The sequence below is a fragment of the Girardinichthys multiradiatus genome, chromosome 1, assembly GCF_021462225.1.
Source record: "Girardinichthys multiradiatus isolate DD_20200921_A chromosome 1, DD_fGirMul_XY1, whole genome shotgun sequence".
Lineage (NCBI taxonomy): Eukaryota > Metazoa > Chordata > Actinopteri > Cyprinodontiformes > Goodeidae > Girardinichthys > Girardinichthys multiradiatus.
Window position 1 is genome coordinate 31,028,333 of NC_061794.1, and position 13,926 is coordinate 31,042,258.

The 13,926-nt window shown below is 41.8% G+C and overlaps 1 protein-coding gene across 3 annotated transcripts in view; it reads left to right on the forward strand.

The window, feature by feature from the left end:
• LOC124872272 (metabotropic glutamate receptor 7-like) overlaps window positions 1-13,926 on the forward strand; it is a 143,719-nt gene that overhangs the window by 87,517 nt on the left and 42,276 nt on the right. For all 3 annotated transcript variants that reach the window (XM_047372058.1, XM_047372077.1, XM_047372067.1), the window contains exons 5-6: window positions 1,799-1,936; window positions 10,131-10,331. In XM_047372058.1, the coding sequence (XP_047228014.1) occupies window positions 1,799-1,936; window positions 10,131-10,331 (339 nt within the window). The remainder of the gene's footprint in view (window positions 1-1,798; window positions 1,937-10,130; window positions 10,332-13,926) is intronic.

The following is a 13,926-nucleotide window of genomic DNA, read 5'->3' on the forward strand; positions in this document are numbered from 1 at the left end:
TGCTTCATTGTTTTTTTTTATCCAGTTCCTTTAGTGCTGTAAAACCAGTAACTGCATTCACTCGATCTATCCAAGTGTTTGAAGCTACTATATATCAATACCTGGCATAAAAAGCTTTGATTTGATAAATACACTCCAAGCAATGTTTTTGCTTTCGCTCTTTCTACCAATCTATGTGCAGTCAAAACATTAAACATTACAGAGACTTAATTAGCTTTTGCTTGTTTGAAAGGAAACTATATAGAGCTCTGCTTCTGACCATTTGATAAAATTATCTTAATATAATTTCTACCTGTAAGCAGTAATGTTAAAAGCCCTAATACTACTTTAAAGATTGTTGTAAAGATGACTCAGAGGAAAGAAACTGATAAGAATATAACTCAGAAAAAGTGTGTCTGCTTTATTTGGCTGCATCGCTGCTGTGCCACAGTAAACTGCCAATTTTTTCTCAGTTATAAAACATTGATCTGTGCAGCTTTAAAACCAACAGTTTTTGACAATGTGGACTGAAAAACTTTGCAGATGAACAAATCTCAGTGTTTTGTTACTGACCTCCACACCTTCTGCTGCATATGATAAGTAGGCAATTTGAAAAAAAAAAAAAAAAAAAAAAATATATATATATATATATATATACCGTATATATAAATACATATATATGCCAATGACTTTCAACAGTCCTCTGAAAAACATTGTGTCCTTGATGGGTTTTAATGATAAGACTAAAAACCACTTGGGATGAAATAAGCTGTCCTTTCTTATATTAAACGGTAAAAATAGATAATTTAAATGGCTCAGTGTGAAGAACTGATTTTACTTTCTTAAAAGCGATATTGGTGTTTGCAGTAGTATGTCCAAACAGGTGCATGATGAAAGTCTGCAGAAGTTTTCAATCAGGTTTTTATGTTTTACATTTTGTTCATCATATTACCAATAGTTTTTTCTTCAGAATTGTAGATTAAATTTCTACCCACAAGCAAAAGGAAGCAAATGAGGATATTATAGGTCTGCATATTAGGGATTATGGAGAATTCAAAGCCTAAATGGGACATTCCCAGCCTGTTCCATCTATTTTAGGCTTCTATCTGTGTCACTGTCCATACAGACGCTGATAATTATAAAGGGAAGCCTAATTTTTATGAAGCATTTGTTCATAAGGAGATGTCTAAATGTAAAATGAGAAAATGTGCACAGTGTAGGCATAGGGGATGTTCGTTATCCACCTTGGATGGCCTGTTGGAATTAACATCAGTGAAATCATTTATCTCCAATGTGCCATTATCACCTTTACCCAGCTGCTTTGACTGGATAAAAGTGAAATTCAGATTACTTTTTACTCTGAAAATTGTTAGTTGTGCCATAAAAGATGAACAAAAACACATTATAACACATTTAGCCGTGAGGTTTTGTCCCAGAATAGTTTGCTGAGCCATGTAAGATCTAATTTCACAAAAAACTGTCTAATAGAATTTTAGAAAGTAGGAAAACCTGTTCAGTACCTACAGCTCCTGCCAGCTTCAGGCAACAGGCTGCAGCACCACTTAGAAAGTCTGCTTTATTCATAATGCATCCTGTTTTTTAATTAATTTCCTAGATGAAAGTTGTGATTAAGTTCTATGGAGCTTCAGAGAAAAAGGATCCACTGTGGTCGAAATTTGCTTGCAAGTGTTTTTCTATCACCTAGCGGCGGGCTGCACTCCGCTGCTACTACCACAACATTTACTTAATTTCCTGCAGGTCAGAATTGGGCTGATAATTGGTCCGGAACTGAGCCTTTCTCCTCTTTCCTCTATCCCAGGATTTGATGAATACTTTACAGGTCTCACCCTGGAGAACAATCGCAGGAACGTGTGGTTTGCAGAGTTTTGGGAGGAAAACTTTGACTGCCGACTGCTTAGCGCTTCAAAGAGAGAGGACAGCAGCCGCAAGTGCACAGGTACATGTGTTTCATGGCATGGAGCAATTAGGGAAATGGGTCTGTGTTGGGCCTGAAGATTATGTGCAAATTCCGCATTAGAAGCCGCAGGCACTGAAAAGCTGTTGTGGTCTGATTTTTAATGTCTTGTCTAACACCAGGTGTTGGTACCCGGCGGGTGCTGGACAGATAAATTGTATTATTAGAATAATTAATGCTCTACATGTATTCGTCATACTGCTCTAGCAGACCATCTGCTCCTGGGTTTATATCTCTCTGTTCCCCCTTAACCTTGACATCTCGCCACACAAAAAAAACAGAGTATATTTTAGTTAAGGTGAAAATTACAGGAAAATCTTTCCAAAGCTGAATAAAATCCCTTCACGAGCCCATTCTGCTTCTGCAGTGTCTTTGTATTTTATTAATGATAGTGTTGTTTCCAGTGGTGATGCATTCTCATGTTACCTAAACTGCGCCTGCCAACAGGGTGACAGGCATTTCACTGCATGAATTATCCATGCGGATGACGGCCGGGAATGTGGGATGGTGTATTAATCTTACTTCCATACCTGATGACAGCAATAGCGCCTTGACACAAATAACAGTTTGCTGAGGGATTTTGTTTCCTTTAAAATCTCTCGTTTGGTGTCCTTCATCATGTGTGATAGACAAAAGATGTTCTTCCACTTGCTGAGCTCCGAGAGGCCTTCTTGCAAAATGACAGTGAAACACTTTCATTTTTATCTTCGATTGCGCTGAATAGGGATGCACAAATGCAGCAATATTTCATTTTTTTATAACCCCGAGCCAAGCTGAAACCTGAACTTCTTAAGAAATTAGAACATCATCAAAAAGTTAATTTAATTTACTTTATTTCAATTCAAACAGTCTAACTCAGATATTATATACAGTAGGTTCATTACACACAGAATGATATATTTTATTTGTTTATTTATGTTCATGTTGAAGATTACGGCTTGCAGCTAATGTATTGAATTAAAATAGCGCCTAGTCATACTGACCATTCAAAAAACTTTAGATCATAGCCACACTCACCCATTCACACTCACACAATCATACACTGATACACAGATCTGTAGGTAATTTAGAGTTAAGTACCTTGCCCAGGGGCACGTAGATGTGGCAGCTGGAAGCTAGAATTAAACCCACTACTTTTGGATTGTATGACAATTACTCATCCCAATGAGCCTCAGTCAGCCACCAATGAAAAGCCAAAGTTTTTCAGAAAGTTTCAATAGTACATAAGACCAATAAGAAAGGATTGGAATACAGAAATGTCAGCCTACTAAAAGGTATATATATACAGTGCCTTGCGAAAGTACTTGGCCCCCTTGAACTTTTCAACCTCTTGCCACATTTCAGGCTTCAAACATAAAGATATAAAGTTCTAATTTTTTGTGAAGAATCAACAACAAGTGGGACACAATCGTGAAGTGGAATGACATTTATTGGATGTGTCAAACTTGTTTAACAAATCAAAAACTGAAAAGTGGGGCGTGCAATATTATTCGGCCCCCTTGAGTTAATACTTTGTAGCGCCACCCTTTGCTGCAATTACAGCTGCAAGTCGCTTGGGGTATGTCTCTATCAGTTTTGCACATCCAGAGACTGAAATTCTTGCCCATTCTTCTTGCAAAACAGCTCGAGCTCAGTGAGGTTGGATGGAGAGCGTTCACGAACAGCAGTCTTCAGCTCTTTCCACAGATTCTTGATTGGATTCAGGTCTGGACTTTGACTTGGCCATTTCAACACCTGGATACGTTTATTTGTGAACCATTCATTGTAGATTTGGCTTTATGTTTTGGATCATTGTCTTGTTGGAAGATAAATCTCCGTCCCAGTCTCAGGTCTCTTGCAGACTCCAACAGGTTTTCTTCCAGAATGGTCCTGTATTTGGCCCCATCCATCTTCCCATCAATTTTGACCATCTTCCCTGTCCCTGCTGACGAAAAGCAGGCCCAAATCATGATGCTACCACCACCATGTTTGACAGTGGGGATGGTGTGTTCAGGGTGATGAGTTGTGTTGCTTTTACGCCAAACATATCGTTTTTGCATTGTGGCCAAACAATTGGATTTTAGTTTCATCTGACCAGAGCACCTTCTTCCACATGTTTGGTGTGTCTCCCAGGTGGTTTGTGGCAAACTTTAAACGAGACTTTTTATGGATATCTTTGAGAAATGGCTTTCTTCTTGCCACTCTTCCATAAAGGCCAGATTTGTGCAGTGTACGACTGATTGTTGTCCTATTGACAGACTCTCCCACCTCAGATGTAGATCTCTGCAGTTCATCCAGAGTGATCATGGGCCTCTTGGCTGCATCTCTGATCAGTCTTTTCCTTTTTCGAGATGAAAGTTTAGAGGGACGGCCAAGTCTTGGTAGATTTGCAGTGGTCTGATACTTCTTCCATTTAAATATGATTGCTTGTAAAGTGCTCCTTGGGATGTTTAAAGCTTGGGAAATCTTTTTCTATTCAAATCCGGCTTTAAACTTCTCCACAACAGTATCTCGGACCTGCCTGGTGTGTTCCTTGGTCTTCATGATGCTCTCTGCGCTTTGAACAGAACCCTGAGACTATCACAGAGCAGGTGCATTTATACGGAGACTTGATTACACACAGGTGGATTCTATTCATCATCATCAGCACAATAAAATCCAAGATGGCGCCGCAGATGGTCGCCTCGGCGTGTTGGTGCGCATTGTTTTGTTTTGTTTTTTGCTTTAAAACGGTCTTCTGTGATGGTACCCGGAGCTCTCTCACCAGAGAAGAACTCATGAACATCAGGGCTACTACACCATAGGAGTTATTTCCACTTTTCTGCCTACTGCTCTGGACTTTTTGGACATTCTGGTCAAAGGTGCGCTCACCTTTGTTCACGCGGTGAAACGCCGGAAGAGAGGGAAACGGGCCGGGGTGCTGGTACGTCTTCGCCAGAGTGGACTACGAACACCGTTACCTGGAATATTTCTCTCTAACGTGCGCTCACTTCCCAACAAAATTGAGGAACTACAACTGCTGTTGGGGAAAAACAGGGACTTTTATTCATCGGCAGTTTTGTGCTTAACGGAGACGTGGCTGTGTGGATTAATACCGGACTCTGCGCTGCAGCTGGCAGGATTCCAGCTCTACAGAGCGGACAGAGACACGGAACTCTCCGGCAAAGCGAAAGGTGGAGGAATCTGTTTCTACCTCAAAAGTGGTTGGTGCAACGACGTGACAGTGATTCAGCAGCACTGTTCTCCAGACCTGGAAGCCTTCATCATAAACTGTAAGCCTTTCTATTCCCCCCGTGAGTTTGCTTCGTTTATCCTGGTTGGTGTTTACATCCCGCCGCAAGCTAAAGTGCAGGTCGCAAAGCGCATGCTCGCCGACCAGATACTGAGTGTGGAGCGGACCAACCCGGACTCCGTAGTAATCGTCGTTGGTGACTTTAACAAAGGTAATCTCACCCACGAACTCCCCAAATATAGACAGTTTATAAAATGTCCGACCAGAGAGGACAACATTCTGGATCACTGTTACACCACCATCAGAGACGCTTATCACGCCGTCCCACGTGCTGCACTGGGCCAATCCGACCACATCATGGTCCACCTGATTCCTGCATACAGGCAGAAACTAAAGCTCTGCAAACCTGTTGTGAGGACGACAAGGAAGTGGAGCAGTGAGGCTGTGGAGAATCTCCAGGCGTGTTTAGGCTGTACAGACTACTACCAACAGTCTGGACGAGTACACAGAGGCTGTGACTTCCTACATCAGCTTCTGTGAGGACAGCTGTGTACCATCATGCACCAGGGTGAGTTACAACAACGACAAACCCTGGTTCACAGCTAAACTCAGAAGGTTAAGACTGGATAAGGAAGAGGCCTTCAGGAGTGGGGACAAAGAGATATACAGAGAGGCAAAGTACAAGTTTGGCAAGGCAGGGAAAGAGGCCAAACGACTGTACTCTGAGAAGCTCCAAAACCAGATCTCAGCCAACGACTCTGCGTCTGTCTGGAAAGGGCTCAAGCAAATCACCAACTACAAGCCGAAAGCCCCCCACTCCATCAACGACCGACGCCTCACCAACGACCTGAACGAGTTCTACTGCCGCTTTGAAAGACAAAGGGACAGTCCTGCAACCATCCCCCACGACGCCCCCCAACAGCTGCAGCCACAATCCACCACCCCCACCTCACCAACCTCAAAAGGGGCCTTGACACCTCCAACCCCCACCCTGAAGTTCCCCCCCACCAGCCCCCTACCCACGCCAAGGACGGCTCTTTCCATCCAGGAGAGGGACGTCAACAAACTCTTCAGGAGACAGAACCCCCGAAAAGCTGCTGGTCCGGATTCTGTCTCACCAGCCAGCCTGAAGCATTGCGCTGATCAGCTGTCTCCAGTCTTCACAGACATTTTTAACACCTCACTGGAGACATGTCATGTGCCAGCCTGCTTCAAGTCCTCCACCATCGTCCTGTTCCCAAGAAGCCAAGGACCACAGGGCTTAATGACTTCAGACCCGTCGCCCTGACCTCTGTGGTGATGAAGTCCTTTGAGCGCCTTGTGCTCTCACACCTAAAAGACATCACCGACCCCCATCCTGGACCCCCTGCAGTTTGCCTACAGAGCCAACAGGTCTGTAGATGATGCAGTCAACCTAGCCCTTCACTTCATCCTCTGGCACCTGGACTCCACAGGAACCTATGCCAGGATCCTGTTTGTGGATTTCAGCTCTGCCTTCAACACCATCGTCCCAGTTCTGCTACAGGAGAAGCTCTCCCAGCTGAGTGTGCCCGACTCCACCTGCAGGTGGATCACTGACTTCCTGTCTGACAGGAAGCAGCGCGTGAGGCTGGGGAAGCATGTCTCTGACTCCCTGACCATCAGCACCGGTTCCCCCCAAGGCTGTGTTCTCTCTCCTCTGCTCTTCTCCCTGTACACCAACAGCTGCACCTCCAGTCACCAGTCTGTCAAGCTTCTGAAGTTTGCGGACGACACCACCCTGATCGGACTCATCTCTGATGGTGACGAGTCCGCGTACAGATGGGAGGTGGACCATCTGTTGGACTGGTGCAGCCAGAACAACCTTGAGCTCAACGCTCTAAAGACAGTGGAGATGGTTGTGAACTTCAGGCAGAACCCAGCCCCACCTGCCCCCATCACCCTCTGTGACTCCACAATTGACACTGTGGAATCTTTCCGCTTCCTGGGAACCATCATCTCCCAGGATCTCAAGTGGGAGCCAAACATCAGCTCCCTCATCAAGAAAGCCCAGCAGAGGATGTTCTTCCTGTGGCAGCTGAAGAAATTCAACCTGCCAAAGACTATGGTGGTGCACTTCTACACAGCCATCATTGAGTCCATCCTCACCTCCTCCATCACCATCTGGTACGCCGCTGCTACAGCCAAGGATAAGGGCAGGCTGCAGCGTGTCATTCGGTCTGCTGAGAAGGTGATTGGCTGCAGTCTACTGTCGCTCCAGGAACTGTACACCTCCAGGACCCTGAAGTGGGCAGGGAAGATTCTGGCTGATCCCTCCCACCCCGGTCACAGACTCTTTGAGACTCTCCCCTCTGGCAGGAGGCTGCGGTCCATCCGGACCAAAACCTCACGCCACAAGAACAGTTTTTTCCCATCTGCCACCAGCCTTGTTAACAAAGCCCGGAAACCACCCTGACACTCTCCCTTTCCCCCACACCTCCTGTTTTTGCTGACAGGACACCCGTAACTTGTAACTCTATGCGTTACATTAACGCTCAGCTTGGACTCCTGCTTTACTTGCACTGCCATACTTGCACAATGATCACCTGCACTGTTGTATTGCTCTTGCATCTTATACTGCTCTATATTTACTCTCACTCACTTAAAACTGTGCACATATATTTATATTATATTGTAGATATGTTTATACTGTTTAATTTGTACTGTATTGCACCAACTACGCCAAAACAAATTCCTTGTATGTCCAAAAACATACTTGGCAATAAAGCTTTTCTGATTCTGATTCTGATTCTGATCAGTCATTTGGGACAACATTGGATCATTCAGAGATCCTCACTGAACCTCTGGAGTGAGTTTGCTGCACTGAAAGTGAAGGGGCCGTATAATATTGCACGCCCCACTTTTCAGTTTTTCATTTGTTAGAAAAGTTTGACACATCCAAGAAATCCACTTCACAATTGTGTCCCACTTGTTGTTGATTCTTCACAAAATGTTTTTATTTTATATCTTTATGTTTGAAATGTGGCAAGAGGTTGACCAGTTCAAGGGGGCCGAGTACTTTCGAAAGGCACTGTATGAACTGTACAGTATATGCCCTCAATATCTGGTTGAATGCATTAGAGCAGCATGGCATCGAGGGGCCCAGCCTGTGGCTCTGTTGAGCCCAAGTTTGCTTTAACAGCGGCCTTCATCTCATCTGCATTGTTGCGCCTGGTGTTTCATTTTCATCTTTAAAACACCTCGCAGAAAACAGCATTTTCATAACGTTTGTCAGCAGAGGGAAGCATGAATTGTTTTAAAATATTCTGGTAGACGTTGACTTTAGATTCGAAAAAGTACAGTGGATCAACAGCAGCAGATGACATTGTGCCCCAGATCCTCACTGACTGTGGAAACTTCACACTGGACCTCAATCAGCTTGAATTCTGTACCTCTCTACTCCTACTGAAGACTGTGGAACCTTGATTTCTAAATAAAACGCTAAATTTATTTTCATCTGAAAAGAGGACTTTGGTGCACTGCACAAGATTCCAGTCCTTCGTAGCCCAGGTAGGATGCTTCTGATGTTGCCTCTGGTTCAGGAGTGGCCTAACACAAAGAAAGCAAGGGTTGTAGCCTACATATTTGATATGTCTGTGTGGTTGCTCTTAAAGCACTGACTTTCCCTTCAGTCCATGCCTTGTGAATCTCCAAACAATGTCTTGAAGGAGCTTTGCTTTACAAGCCTCTCAATGTTACAGTTATCCTTGTTGCTTCTGCATCTTCTTCAGCCATACTTTTTCCTTCCATTCAGCTTTCCATTAAAATGCTTGTGAACAGACAGGTTTTTTTAGCAATGACCCTTTTGTGGCTCATCCTTCCTCCTTCTGTAAGGTGTGGATGACTATCTGGTAGACTCCTGTAAAGTTAGAAGTCTTCATCATGACATAACGTCTGTTTTAAAAATCAATGTTTATTGTTCTTATGTAATATTTTCATTTAGCAAGAAACTGAATTTTGAATAAGGTCTGAGTGTAAACGAATCTCTGTAATCCGGGTTATTCTGTTTTTGAACTGAATCAAGGAAATATTTTTTTTATTCTAGGACTGTTCACTGAACTCCTTCCTTATGTGAAGCTTAGAAAAATCTAAAAGGTTATGTGTGGGCTGAGATATATGTTAAGATCTGAGAAATGGACTGAAATGTCAGAGCAGATTGCTTTCGAGCACATTTTCTATCGAAAAAGTCTCCCACATTCTTCTGTTTTTCTTATTAACATGATTACTGAGCTCCTGTCAACAGTTACCACTGAGAAAATAATCTTTTTTTCTTGATGATGCATTCTTTTGGTAAGTGGGAGATTGAAAATCATAATTACAATGATGATAATAATGAGCACCATAAAAGTAATGGGGATATTTTTGTTACTATAATTTTAGGCGGCCTTTGAAAAGCAGCTTTTATCTCCTAGAATAAAGTTCAGCTTGCAGCAAAAACAAGAGACGAGGTTGAGCATTAGGCATTCAAAAAGTGTACCAGCAGAATGAGGCAAAACCTTTACAGCAGCCCATAGTAAAAGGGCAGTGCACAGGCAGGAGGATATAAAGGAGCAGGAAACCAGTGTAGCAGAGTCTGTAACTAAAGTTCATGGTGATCTTCATCTCCTTTCAGATGGGACAAATGAGCTTCATTGTTGCCTGCCTATTACTTTGAAGCACACCCCAGTAATTCATTCTGACTCTGCTGAATGTTTTCACAAACACTTTTTTTGCCTCACAGCTCTGCTTTAGAGCTGATATATCCCACTGGGGAATTAAACATGTCTTCTTATTTCCTCTAACACATTGTCCCCTTTAGCTGTAATTCCCTCAGAATCTAAACAGAACAAACAGCAGCAAATAGTTAATGAGGAGCTGGATAAAAACAGAAACTGTCAGAGCTGATAGAATGTAAAGTTTAACAGCTTCTTGATGTATTCCGCTAAAAGCCGTCGTTTATTCCCACAGGCAAGGAGCGGATTGGGATTGACTCCAAGTACGAGCAGGAAGGGAAAGTGCAGTTTGTGATTGACGCTGTGTACGCCATGGCCCACGCTCTGCACAACATGCACAGGGACTTATGTCCCAATCATCCTGGCGTTTGTCCACAAATGGAGTCCACAGATGGGAAGACTCTGCTCAAGTACATACGCAACGCCAGCTTTAACGGTAAGTGACAAATTGTTTACTCATCAGATGTCCGCAGACTGTGTGGAAGAACAAAAAATTACTTATTACTTAAGTGACTGGAGTTTTCATTACATTTAGACTGTATTCTCACCATAGTAACCAAGCTAATATTAAAAAGGTTAGGTATAAAACAATAGCTCAGAGTTTTGAACATCTCAAAGAGCGCTGTTCCATCCTTCATCTGAAAATAAAAAAACATATATGGCACAACTGCAAAGCTACGAAGACATGTCCGTTTACCTAAGCTGACAGTCCAGGAACAAAGAGCATTAGTCAGTGTGGCAGTCAAGTGGCCCATGGTAACCATAGAGGAGCTGCAAAGATCCACAGCTCAGGGTTTAAAATCAGTTGATTGGACAACTATGAGTGATAGACTCTACAAATCTGGCCTTCGTGGAAGAGTGGCAAGAAAAAAGACACTGCTGAAAGTTTGACATAAAAAACACTGTAGGGGACACAACAAACATATGGAAGACGTTGTTTGATCAGATAAAACCAAAATGGAACTTTTTGGGCTACATATACTATGTGTGCACATCACCTTTTGCACACCATTTTCAAGGAGAAATATTGTGGTGGCACTATTATGCTGTGGGGATGCTTTTCTTGGCAGGGACAAGGAAGCTAGACAGAAGAAAACATTTTAAAAGCTGCAAACGACTTGAGACTGGGTTCAGAGATGTTCAACGTCCGGCAGAATGATGACTCTTAAACATACAGGCAGAGTTGAATGGAATGGTTTAGATCCAAGCATATTCATATGTTAAAATATGTAGTCAAAATCTAGACCTAAATCCAATTTAGAAACTCTCGGAAGACCTGAAAATTGATGTTCACAAATGCTTGCCATCCAGTCTGACTTCAAAGAAGATTTTGCAAAGAATAATGGGTAAAATATTCTGTCTGTGGATATGGAAACCTGGTAGAGACATACCCCAAGTGACTTGCAGCTGCGATTTCAGCTAAATGTGGTTGTACAAAGTTTTGAGTCAGGGAAACTAAATGCAAATGCATTCCACACTTTTCAGATTCTTATCAAAAGAAAAGTTGAAAACCATGTATTGTTTTCCTTTTACTTGGCAACTTTGTTGGTTGTTCGCATGAAATCCAAGTAAAATATACAACAAAGTTTGTGGTTGCAATGTGACAAAATGTAAAAATGTTCAAGGGTTATGAATACCTTTGCAAGGCATTGTATGTTATTTACTGCTTTAGCTACCATCATATCCCTGTGCACTTCACTCATCACTGCTACATTATTATTTTAGGAAAAACCAAAAACTAAATAAAGTACATAAGGACCAGAGTAATGTGAAATGATAAAAAACAGGAAAATAAATTCCACGCCTGTAATGTTTTCTGTTTAATATGCCATTAAAACCAGCAAAGGCAGAGTAATGGTGAACATAAAGAACAAGTATACTGATAAAAAATTCAGCACAGCTGCGACTTAGAAAACCGAAAGCAAAACAGAAAAACATACGGATGCTACAAAGTAAAAAAAAACCTAATCTGTTACAAAAACAAATAAATAACCAAAGAGAGCATTATTTATAATCGGCAGAACAAAAAGTCCTAGAAAACCAAAGAACCGTGCCACCACCTCCCTCTAAGGGACGGCTCCCAGATGTCCCAAAACAGACTATTAAGTCCATCCAAAACCAAATGAATTGAGGGTCCCTGAATAAAGAGCCCGACTGAAACCAATGGTGAAGAGAAAATAAGCAGTTCAGGGAGCAGCCTTGGGGTTCTATAGATAAGCCAAACAGTTCAAGAGCTTTGTCTCTCAGCCAGTGAGAGGGTCTGCCTTGAGATTGCCCTGGCATATGAGAAAGTTTATGGTGATGTCCTGATGCAACCCAAACCACAGCCAGAGTTTAGACAGTCAGAGAATTCAAGTTGTTGAGATCCCCTTAACAATATGAACATGAGCAGAGAGAGACAGACCTGGTGACCTAACATTGTGGTGTTGGTGAGGTCCAGGGCAGGAAGTTGAGCCGAACATGATGAAGTATTCGGCTCGGACACCTGGGTCAGACTGAGTTTGATAACTTATTAAATGCACAAACTGCCTATAGGTGTATGGCTATCTGCAGAAGGGCTTTGATAGTTTTCTCTGGAAAAGTGCAAAAGAAGCACTCACAGCTTTTAACGTCCAAACTGTTTGAGATGGCTGAGGTGAGTCTTTGATACAAATCCGGGAGAGTACTGGTTGGTCACAGCCTTCTGTTATGAATTGTGGACAGGTGAAGCTTGGAGGACTCAATGCAAAACAAAACATAAAGAAATGTTGGCATAAAGGAAACCAAGAAACCCAAGTGATCAATATCAACACTAATAGTAGAAAACCTCAAAAACATAACATCATACACAGTCTCATGAGGACCAGACACAATTAAAGTTTACATTCAGGTTAATTTAAACGTCAAAGTAACATTTTTAGACACCGTGAGCAAAATGTATGCTGGCTGCTTGTCTAGCTGAACTACTACATTTAGCCCTGTACGAACAGCATATCTCACAATGACAGCTGCTTTTAAATGCAGAAGAGAATAGAGAAGAAGAACCAGCAGGGAGATACGTTTAAAACAAGGGGAACCTTTGTCACTACAAATTTTTTGCTATGTATGTCTGACATTGATCTTTAAAGGTTCCTTTGAAGTACTTCGGGTTTTCAGAGAGTTTTCTAAAGACGATTCAGCTGTCTAATAAATTATACATCACTGTTATCTTTCAGAACATCTCCACTTACAGAGGTGGGCCCAGCTCATTGTGTTGTTTTTATTAAAATTAACGATCTGCAGTTTAAAATGTAGGATTTGAATGGTTATATGTGAAAGGTCTTAATAATAATAATAAATAAACGTCTAAACACATCCTATGACTAAAGAAGGGGACTTAAAAAATTTGACTGCTTGCCTGGTTTGAGAAGTAATTATAACCATATTTTGGTTACAAATGTATAAATCCTCTTTTAAATATGTTTTTGTCATAGTTGCATCTATTTCTTAAAACAGGCCTGTTGGCATCAGAGAACGAGACACGCAGATTGATCCTGATCCCCCAGTTTTTCTTTATTGACATTAATAATTCACATAGCGTAACTTGAGGAATTTGAGAGGCATGATAATCAGACTAAATTTCTGTTTGATGTAATTTTTTAGTCAGAGATAAACTGTCTGAGGAGGTTTTATTTAATACCAATATACATCCCACAGTTGTCTCTTTCAGTCTGAACTAAAACTGCGGGAGCAATCTTAGAGATGAGTCAAACTGTTTTCATAACAATGGAATGATTGCACACACTGTCTTCAAACTGTAATATAACATAGCAATCTGCTTATTGACTTGAAACCATATTTTTAGGTGGACATCTTCAGTCTTCCTAACAAATATTAAGATGTGTTTGTTCATTTGTCTTATAAATATTTACCTGACTATCATAAAGTGTGAAAGAAAGAAATAAAAAATCAGGAATGCAACCACTGAATCTTAACCTTACCAAAAGAAAAGGGATTGCAATATAATCAATTTTTTTTGGTAAGCGCACAGTGTGGTGGGTGCAAAAAGTCTC